The following is an 11,008-nucleotide window of genomic DNA, read 5'->3' as shown; positions in this document are numbered from 1 at the left end:
ATATAAGATGTTGACGTGAGTTAATAATGACGGTTCAAATAGGATGGAAGGGAAGGAGAGAAAAAAAGAGAGAAGAAAATCATACTCCACAAGAAACGATGGTGGTCTTGAGCCTATCCTGACCTTAAAAAGTTATAAATATATAAGTGTGTGTATCTTGCTCTAAGTCCCTCCTATTGTTCAACACTTCAAATAAATTCAATATCCTTTGTTATGATCTTTTAACTATCACAAATCAAACCTTTAAAATTAAACCCATTATTCACTTTTATTTTTGAAACTAAAAAATCTTGCAGCACACTGTAATCGATCTCTTTCACTGTACAATTTAGAGATTCCACAGCTATTCCCTATCTCATTCTCGCACCTTCATATTTTTTTTGTCATTCAAAATTCCAAACCCAATTCAACTTATCAAACAAACAAATACAATTCCATTTAGTGAGTAACAATAAAATTTGTAAATTTCTATTGTTGTCTATCATTTTTATTCATTTCTATTATATTCTACCTCTTATTTGAGCGCTAGGGTTTATAAATTTTTTATTAATTCTCCCTATCGAGTCTAATAATTCTTTCAATAGTATAGATGACTAGGTTATCATGGTATGGTTTCAAAGGAAGCTTTTTAGGAAAGGGGTCCCCATTTTTATATATTAAAAAAAAAAGAATTAGTTGTTAGGCTCATACCGTATCGAACTTTAACAATCCGAACATCTATTTTTTAAGTTACACCTCATAACCTTATAAAATATTAGTCAAATAAGAAATATTTGTGACATTTAATTGAAATCAAAGAAATTTACGAACACTTTGTTCTCTAAGAATCATTGAAATTTCATTTTGATAATTAAATAGGCAAATAGTTTTGGATTGAATTGTATTTCTGCAAGGATGATTTTTGTATCGAGACTTACAAAATAGACCGTTCAGATCGTTGAAATTCGATGCAGAGTGGCTCACACAACTAATCCCTATTTATTTTTTTTTTTACAAAAAATAGGAATCCCTTCCCTTAAGGGGAATGTTGTTTCAAAATATGAAAACTTGTCGAGGATAAATATGATTATTTTGGATGCATATTATGATATTTTGGTTAGTAATTTTATGAATACTACCCTTTTTTCTTTTACTTTGTGAGAGGTTCTCCTCACAAGAAATCTTGGCTCCAATACAATATTGGTGTAACTAGCGTTGGTTCGATGACTCGTTTATTATTAGTCTCTCATATTACATCAAAAGCATAATCTAGAACTGTTACTGGAGAATTAAAGAGAAAAACTCAGAAAATTATGAAAGGAAAAATGCATCTTCTTTGATGTATTTTTGTAGTGTTGTACGCTAGGATCAAGAATGCCCTCAGACTGAGGAGTGATGAGGGGCACTAACGGAAAATCAATCACCGAAGAACTGCGATCCAAGATTTCCTTCTGTTAGCGGGGTCGGAAAGGTTTGACCTTTGAGTCGGTGAAGCTTCTGGCCATCGCGCGAGGAAGAAGACGACGGCACTGAGCCGTTCATAGAGTAGCCGAAGAAGCAGAAGACATGAACAAATAAGATAGTCAGAAATGAGAGAGGATCTTGGCCGGTTCCTCCAATCACATCCGTTCATTGTAGTTTTCATTATATATCGTTTATATTCAATTTAAATATAAAAATGTACAATAATTTATAACTACACGATGTACGATAAACAAATGTAAATTGAAAATTCCTATAATTCTCACAAAAGAATTCAAGGATCCTCACTCGTAAAAAACAAGGCACGTCTGCGGTGTGCCACGACCCCACCAACCAAAGGTTTAATTAACCAAATACTAAAAAGTTTGACAAAATAATTCTCATTTTATTATTACGAAGTATTGTAATTTTTAAATTTTTATAAGATTCTTTTCATTTCAATATATTTTTTTAAATAAATAATATTATCTACATTAGAAAGAGAGATGGGTTGAGCCTCACAATAGAGTAGTAATAATGTGGTTCAAATTCGGATTTGGAGAGAATCAAACTTAATATCTCTCTCTTACAATTAAAGAGGAATACTATTAACCGTAGTACTAAATGACTAATTTCAATCTCATACTTAAGGTTACATTTTCTCACAAATTCATACTTCTGTTAAGTTGACCATTAATAAATTTTGTTAAAGCATGACGTGAACAATTATGTGTCAGTTAATTATGACATTTTAAAAGATAAATTTTAAAATAAATAAATAAAATTGTGTCCCACCCCTTCGAGAATCATGAGTGAGGCTTCCACGACTTATAATTTGTTACAGTAGAGATTTATTTCTATAATTACAAAATCATTTAAATTATATATACCCAAGACTTAATCAACTTATGGCATTCCGCGGCTGGGAGAGTTGTGGATAGAGTAGGACTTTGCTTCTGCTCTATCCGCTGCAGAGTTTGATGGGAATTCGAACTGGGCAGTAGTGGATAAAAGTGGGAATCACATATTACAAACCTATATATGACACGAGAAAGCCAGGCTTTGGGCTCTGAATACAGCCTCTGCTGTTCTAGCATGGCTTCATAGTTCATCTTATTAGACAAAATGTGCAATTGATGCTTGTAGTTCTTCGAGAGTTCGCCCCTTGGTCTCCGTCACTAGCTTCGCAACGAACACAACAGTTGAACCGCAAATGGTTGCGTAGATGAAAAATGTTCCTGAAATCATATGACCGATTACGAGAACGCAGGGAAAGAAATGAAAAAAAGAGATACAAAGAAAAGTAGGGGAGTTGGTTGCTGAGATACCTGCTGAGCTCCATTCCATCATAAAGTTGAAGGTGTATATAACAATCGAACCAGCGCCCGTATTCACCAGAGTCAACAGGCTTCCGGCAGTGCCCTTGACGTTTATTGGGAATATCTGAAATTGAAATCATCCGTTCGTTGTAACAGAAGTTTATTGCTCCGCTGAACTTGCAGTAATAAATTAGTGAAAGCACATGAAGGTCAAGCACACGACGCTAGCTACCTCTGCCATAATAACTAACGGAAGTCCTGCCATGCCTGCTGTGTATGATGCATAATAACCCTGAATGCAGTACGTACCAATATTAAATATCTCAAATGATATACAGAATTAATTCACAAACTATTGTTATTGAAAGCATTTTAGATCCAAGCTTGATTTTTGTTCGTTAAAGAACACTGAAAAGAAGCGAAAACGTGACCAGCAGCCCAGGAAAAGAAAAGGAATACTTGCCTATGGATTATTTGTACTTACCAACATGCCAATATACATAAAAATGGGAGTGAGCTCCTTCCACCGGCCAAGGTTCTGCCATATCGAAAAGATTTACTTCAAAGTATATGACAATTTGCATGCGTATGAAGCAACAACACAAGCTAGTGACAAGTATCGAAATTTGTTTTGGTAGGAACCTGAAATAGAAAAGTCAAGCCCACAAGAAAGGCACCCAAGCACATCCCTGCAGAAGAAACCTACAAACGTTTGGTGGCTTCACGGTGAGTTACTGGTATTCACCATAAAAAAATGTCGTTCTTTTTCCATTCTCAATGTCTTACCAACAGAAGTGGTCGTCTTCCACATTTATCTGCTAAGAGAACACTCAATATTGTTCCAGGTATCTGTGAAACAAGAAAGAAACATCAAATGGAACTCTATTAATTCAAATGTAGAGTAGTAGTTTTCAAATTCATTTTACCCCAATAATAGCCAACGATATAGTCCCAATGGTACTTGAGAAATCTGCCAGAATAATGATGCAGTCCCATTATATGGCATTTATTCAAATATAGAACTTCCATAATAAAAATCTTTCAATTTACCGGCATCTACAAAGATAGAACTTCCATAAGAAGAGACCGCATTAGCCCCCCCAAGTTGATGCAGAAGCATCAGCCCCACTCCAACCTAAACAAATTCAAATAAATGTAGAAAGGTCCGACACATCATGAAAAACAAAGGTTAAACAGTCAATGATTTTTTCAGTCGTATTTCTTGCAAGACAGCTTACAATGATTACGTGAGCGTATCTCCACTGGAACAAGTCTAGCATTCTTTCTGAGTGCCGCTGAAAGATTTCAGTATAATCCTGGCATGATATGAAAATGTCTTATTGTTTTTATGTGCTTAGAGAATATTCTTTAACTCCAAATCCTCCAGTTGAGGATACCACACAGATAATATTTCACGATGGCTTGAAGCCGGAACTTGGAAGGTTACCATGATTTCAGCTGCTTCTTGAGATATATTAGCATTTTTTCCTCTAAGACGCTGCAGCACATCTTCAAACTCTTTTTGTTTACCAATTTTTGCCTGCAAACAAGTGTACCATCAATGATTTGAGCATTCTAGAGGAAATTTCTCGCTGCTGAATTTTATTTAGAAGTAAAAGATTTATATGCTTGTGTGTACTGTTGGAAGAATAAGGTCAAGCAATTTAAAGAGTCTTCATCTTCATTTAACATTGTATGAAAATTACTGAATTTCACTCACCAGCCACCTTGGAGACTCTGGAATGAAAAATAAACCTATAATATGCAGTAGAGATGGAATAGCACCTAGAGTAATAAAATCAGTTAGTATTAAGTGATTGATTCAATTTAAAGATGATGCAATAATCAAATTAATATAGGGCAGGACTAAAAGATAATTTACCGATTAGAGCAATGGTACGCCAGTTTAGGGCATTTCCAACGATATACATAAGTGCAAAGCCACAGCTATTCATCAACTGTGCACTTAATAGATTTAGACTAACAGTTAGAGAAGGGGGAAGTAATAACTAGGAAGCATAATAAATTATAAGTTGGCAATGGATCTCATTTGCACGACGAACTAAATATGTCATACCTGATTAGCTGAAGTAAACCTCCCCCTAAAATCCTTTGGTGTTATTTCTGCTATGTATATAGGTCCCTGTTTATGAGAAAGAATTTAATCATTATACAAGTGTTCTATGGATAAGTTACAAACTAAAATGAATTTTGAAGAAGAAAAAAGCTGAGTTTGTTTGCAATTTTCAATTTGCAATTACCACGTAGATAATTAACGCACTGCCAATTCCCATTAACAGTCGTCCAAAATCCAGCAACCAAGCATTCTACAATCAAGCATTGAACTGAGCTCAAAATTGCATGTTGAAATTTCCAGAAAAAAATTGCTATAAAATGTTACCACACTTATTTCCAATTCACTATACTTTAGACTTCTTAATTGCATTGATAATATATATATATATATATATATATATATATATATATATATATGTGTGTGTGTGTGTGTGTGTGTGGAAAAAAATGCTATAAAATGTTACCACACTTATTTCCAATGCACTATACTTTAGACTTCTTAATTGCATTGATAATATATATACATACATATATATATATATATGTGTGTGTGTGTGTGTGTGTGTGTGTGTGTGTATACCGAAATTTCAGAGAAGAGACCTTTGCAAATGCTATACTGAGCCACCCTGCAATACTGATAATTTCAGATAACCACATTGTCTGTTTCAAGATATCAACATAAAAAGAAGGAAAAGATGTTAAATAATATAATTTAAACATCCGCCCTAGGCCGATACACAATGGGTAATGCGAAAACTTACACATCTACGACCAATGAGATCCGTTATCCTCCCATTTACCAATCCGCCAACCACCCCTCCGATTGTCAGCATTGCACCAAAAACTGAGTACTGCAGAATAAGAAGAAAATTTAAATACATAGAACTGAAAAAGAGACTATAACCTACTTGATATATACACAAAGGGGAGGCAAACATCCAATTGCATTCACATTGGCATAAAAGAAGAAACAAATATGTAATTGATTTGTGTATATTTAGCTTCCTATTTTGTACTTGGTTGTAGGATAGATTCCTTGCTAGATAGGAAAACCTGTTGTACAAAAGCTCTAAGGGGGCGTTTGTTGCGCCGGACTATCTCGGACTAGATTAGCTTCAAGGACTAAGCTGGACTGGCTTAGACTAGACTAAATTGGACTAACTTAGTGAAGCGTTTGGTGCAGTATTGGACTAAGAAGCTGGATAATAACAAATTCTAATATTATATTATTTAATATATAAATTATTAATATTTTATTATGATCTTATCTTTTTCTTCATCTTTTCCTACCATTTCCGTCCCACTCTTTTCCTCTTCTCTCATCGTCCCACCCTCTCCCTCTTTTTTTCCTCTTAGACCTCTCAATTCATGTTTCTTTCTCATTCCTGGTCAAACTCTTTATTGATTCCAATCTCTATTTCTCTGTCCTCCCTCCCTCTCTAGCAATGCGTTGTTCGAATGGAACCTCACGGCTCTAATTTTCCCGACGAGTTGCAGGTTTCCCGATGTGTTTTCCGGCCAACCCTCGTTAAATTGGATGAAGTTAGCACCGCCAAAAAATTCATCACCATCCCTAGATTGAGATCTTAGCTTTGAATGCTCGAATCTGTCATGGATTTGAAGAAGCCCAAACAGGCCGAGACTTCCAGGCCATTTTCCGGCCACATTCGACCACATTTTGGCCTCAATTCAGGTAAAATCGTAATCTTGTCACTCTCAGCTTCAATTTGGTATATTTTATATGAAAGTTGGTTGTGAAATGGATCTGAAAGAGAGTCGGAAAGTTAATGATTGATCTAGGTGACCGGAGATGATGAGGAGTCTGTCGAGAGTGGTCGTTGAGCATGACGAGGACGAGAAAGAGAGGATAGTCTTAGCTAGTCCCATGGTTATTGGGGGGTCTCGCTAAGACCTCTTAGTGAAGGGTTTTGTCCATGCTAGTCCCATTTAGTCTCATTAATGTTAGTCCCAGCATGGAACAAACACACTATTGGACTAATAGCTAGTCCAGTCCAGTCCAGTCCAACTTAGTGAGGGCAAACAAACACCCCCTAATTGATTAATCAGAGAATTCACTTTTTCTGTTTAATATTTTCTCTGCCCTATTTTACATGGTAGCTCTGCAGCTTCCTTTTACCGCCACTGCAAATTTAGGCAGTGTGTTTCCTTTTCCTTTCCGTAGACCTTCCCCATGGTTAACGAACAAGGATCTTCAGATGAAGGATGACTGAAACGAAAACAGATGCTTCCAATCCATATTTCACCCAACATTCGGTGCACAATATATCAGCAATTTCTGCGAACCCTCGCACAACGTACGCTGTCCTACCATCTATGGAGTTGTGGCATCTGCGCTTGGGTTACGTTCCTTTTGAAGTCCAATAATGTCTCCCCATTTTCAAAGCAGAGTAGTTTTACGCTTTTAGTTCAATTTCAACTAACAACTAGCTAATTAGTACTACGGTTCAGCGATATTTTATTAAAATAACTACAATTTCTTAAATTTAGATGTTTTATTATTAATAATTATCTTTTCAATGATAAGATTTATTATAAAAATCAGATTTATTCCTAATTATCTCTTTGATTATATCTTTTTATTTACTGTTTTTTTATTTCTTGTTCTTCCTACTGCTTTAAACCCCATTTATTAATTTTTAATAATCGGCCTATATCACATGTTAATTATATTTATCTACTCATATGACATATTATTTTTTATGATCAACTTGCCACAAATTAGTGTGTCTTGCTTGTAGGTATATTATGTTTTTTCTATCTTTTAGTTATGTTTCATACCTTATTTATAGGTATAGTATACATTCATATTTTTGTACTTGAGTTAGAATAGAATGTTTGGAGATAGATTTATGTTAATATATTAATTTTTTTGTTAGAAGACTTTAATTGATTTTTAATATCTTTAAAAAATAAAAATAAAAAAGCATAAAAGAAATAAAAACATGTAATTACATAACTGGACCCACTCCTAAAACTATCTATGTTTTTGGACCTAGATCTAAAAAAGAAAAATACTATAATGAGAGAGAGAGAGAGAGAGAGAGAGAGAGAGAGAGAGAGAGAGAGAGAGAGAGGGAGAGAGAAAGAACGTGGGGGTTTCAAAAAAGAAAAAGAAAAAGGAGATGCTATGGACGAGATTTGAAAAACAAAAATCGGTTTGTGTGAAATTACCATATTACTCATGATTTTACTTTGTGAATTGTTCTAGAACAATCTACTAAAAGATGCTATTTTTTCTTAGGGTCTTTGATTTCTTGGAGATAAAAAAGACAAGAGACAATTTCTTTAGAGACAATTTCTTTATCTCCAGCGCAAGACGAATAAAGAACCATGACCGGAGCTTCTGGTGAGTTGTCATGAATTCGATATATATTGATAGATTTGCGATTATTGCATTCAAGGCTGGCACTATACGTTATGATCTCTTCATATTGCTGCAAATTAATTCAGTATACCATGAACGAACAAAGCATGTAGGAAGACATATTGTAATTTCATTCGAGAAAATTCAAGATGGTTTGGTTGTCACAAAACATGTTTCTTCTTTTTACCAACTAGAAGATGTGTTCACAAAGGCTTTGAGGAAGGAAACTTTCTCGATTGGCCTTTATACGCAATGGAGTTCTAGACATCCACTCTCCAACTTGAGGAGAGTGTTAAAAAGTCAATGATATCCCGGATATCGTGGCTTAGATTAAGAAACAAATATGCAACTGATTTGTATATAAAGCTTCCTATTTTGTACCTTGATTGTAGGATTGATTCCTTGCTAGATAGGAATTTAATATGGAACCTTGAGAGAAGTCTTAGAGAACTTACTTCTGCGAGAGTAATGTCCAACTCTTCTATAATTCCAGATTCAGCAGCGGATGAATATCCTAACTGCAACAAAAAAATCTGTCACACTATTCTAATTCCTAATTGTATTTAAGGAACATTTAATGATTATTCAAGACCATAAACAATTTGATGCAGCAAAGTGAAAGGAACATGACAAATAATTTGTCGAATAAGGTGGTAAGTCACTTACAGCACACCCAAAAGAAAGGGAACCACAGAGGGCCACCAGAGTGCTGAGAACAACAACAGTGGTGACCGGTAAGGACCCAACATCTGGCGTTGCATCGCTGTAATCATTGCCGGCTCCTTCTTCATGTACCAAGTTCTCTGAAACTGTTAGCAGTCCTTCTTCCATGGTTTCTCTATGATCCATAAATAAATCTTAACTTCTTGGAAGACGAAGATTATATCTCCCAACTAAGACTTCAAGCGATCTAGCTTTGGTAGTTGCGCATTCATACTTATAAACACTGGTTTAAACGGTTCACTCTTAATTGAGCTACGTCCACTTCGTATGTATGTAGTTAGTTAAGCCACTAGGAATAGCCTAGTGGTGAGGGTGTGGGTAAGGGGGTGGGGTAGATTAGATCCCAGGTTCGAGACCTGGTGTGGGTGGGGAGAGAAAAAAAGAAAAAATATGCATGTACTTAGTTTGTATATATGTACAGTAATAAACATGAGTGAGCGTTTGGAAGGATTTATAGTAACATGACATTATTAGAGAGAGTTCCAGAATTGGAGTAGTTGGTTGTTTGCTCCCTCTCAATTTTTTGTAGGCCCTTTGAACTTCTTAAGCTCCGTGGCCACCATAAGGCCTCATGATATCCACTTAATGGTTGTTTGAATGGAGGTTGAGTAACGAGGTTTGGCTGTTTGAAGGGAGGTAGGTGAGTTTGTCATGGGAAGGTATTTCGATCGAATAGGAGACGAAGTAAGTTTGTTAGCAGTGTAAAATATGCAGTAGGGTAGCGATTGCTGCTCTAGTCGTCAGAAGTATTTATTAGGGCCTGTTGGAAAGTGATAAAATATGGAGAAACTGTAAAAAATGAACTATTTTTTTTAATCTTATGACTGAAATAGAACAAACCATTTATGCACAAGTCATGCACATCATGCACAACAACGAATTGACGAAAATACCCACATATAAAATGTAAAAACTCACAGGTGATGATGTCAATTTTCTGATTTCGAAGAGAGAGCTGCAAGCTCTGGGTTCTTGGGTTGACTTAGATCTGTGAGCATATCATGTGCATGTCACTAGAAAGAGATGATTTTTAGTGGGATTTCCAAAATTTATGTTCAAGTCAAAGATTTGTAAACTATATATCTTTAAGGGATTGCCATAATCTAGGCCTCCACATATCCCCCAACGCCGTTAATTGCACGATAAAAGTCCACCACAAAACCGATACACGTTCCAAATATTGCATCAAGAACCCTAATTTCTCATAGTAAAAGCAAAAATCCCAAATTTAAAAAATGAAAGCTCCGATCTTTGCCACGACACTCAAATTCCAGAAAATGGCCCATTGCATCAATAGGACAAGGCCTGTTTGGAGAAGCCAAAATATTTCAAACACCAGAACAACACTCGATTTCAACTTTGTTGGTGTTTACCCCACCCTATTGTACCTCCATCCCCAAAGAAAGAGATGGGGGGGGGGGGGGGGGGCACCATTGAAGGCGGCAGAGGAGAGGAGGTTGGGCAACAATTGAAAATCTTTTGATTTTCCATTTATTCAATTGCTATATGTAGGTGGCATTGCTAACGCTGTGGAGCAAAAAATAATCACAAGGTGACACGTGGTTTTTTGGGTAAATTACCCTTAAGGCACACCGATTCCTATGCGCAAGTAGTAGGCAATTATTCCTCAACCAAGTCAAAAGTGCCCAAAATAGGTAATAATTCAAAACCTATTTCATTCATTCTCATCCAATCCTCTCCACAAGGTAACTCCTAAATCATTCCTCTTTTATTATATTGATTAGCTAATCAATTGGGAAATCATTCTATTAATTAGCTAATTAATTGATTTATTATTCAATTATCCATAATTAGCTACAAATCATGAACCTCACCCAAAATACTAACCAAGTGGTCGGTCCTCCTTCTCCTAAAGGGGCCAGCCACACCCCTATAATACCTACCTCATTCTCTCCAAAACTCAATTCCAACTCTCTTGCAAAATTCTCTAAATTCTCCAAACACTTTTCTTTCAAAATTCTAACTTTGGCATCAGAGGTTCATTGGGCATAGCCCCCCCATTCATCATGGGCGTGTGAGGCTCTTATCCTTGACCTAATGTGTT

General features: G+C 35.8%; 1 protein-coding gene across 1 annotated transcript; it reads right to left on the bottom strand.

Annotated features, from left to right (window-relative positions):
* Positions 1-2,088: 2,088 nt before the first annotated feature.
* Positions 2,089-9,112, bottom strand: LOC137745759 (sugar transporter ERD6-like 17). The gene is made up of 18 exons (XM_068485765.1): positions 8,887-9,112; positions 8,676-8,738; positions 5,597-5,686; positions 5,436-5,495; positions 5,021-5,086; positions 4,837-4,902; positions 4,642-4,717; positions 4,480-4,544; positions 4,207-4,299; positions 3,998-4,075; positions 3,810-3,894; positions 3,686-3,729; positions 3,546-3,608; positions 3,402-3,461; positions 3,244-3,297; positions 2,992-3,051; positions 2,769-2,883; positions 2,089-2,678 (listed from the first exon to the last, which is right to left on the bottom strand). The coding sequence occupies exons 1-18, from the start codon at positions 9,067-9,069 to the stop codon at positions 2,557-2,559; spliced, it is 1,443 nt and encodes a 480-aa protein (XP_068341866.1). The 5' UTR covers positions 9,070-9,112; the 3' UTR covers positions 2,089-2,556.
* Positions 9,113-11,008: the final 1,896 nt, after the last annotated feature.

The sequence above is a fragment of the Pyrus communis genome, chromosome 9 (assembly GCF_963583255.1).
Source record: "Pyrus communis chromosome 9, drPyrComm1.1, whole genome shotgun sequence".
NCBI lineage: Eukaryota > Viridiplantae > Streptophyta > Magnoliopsida > Rosales > Rosaceae > Pyrus > Pyrus communis.
This window is presented reverse-complemented; position numbering and strand designations above follow the sequence as displayed.

What these genes read in the sequence shown, in the direction of transcription:
- LOC137745759 (XM_068485765.1), bottom strand. Translation starts at nt 9,069, where the DNA reads ATGGATCATAGAGAAACCATGGAAGAAGGACTGCTAACAGTTTCAGAG. An exon ending in TGGACATTACTCTCGCAGAA is followed by an intron (nt 5,687 to 8,675) that starts GTAAGTTCTCTA and finishes CTTATTCTGCAG; the next exon opens with TACTCAGTTTTTGGTGCAAT. An exon ending in TTCTATCTTTGTAGATGCCG is followed by an intron (nt 3,730 to 3,809) that starts GTAAATTGAAAG and finishes TTATTCTGGCAG; the next exon opens with ATTTCTCAAGTACCATTGGG.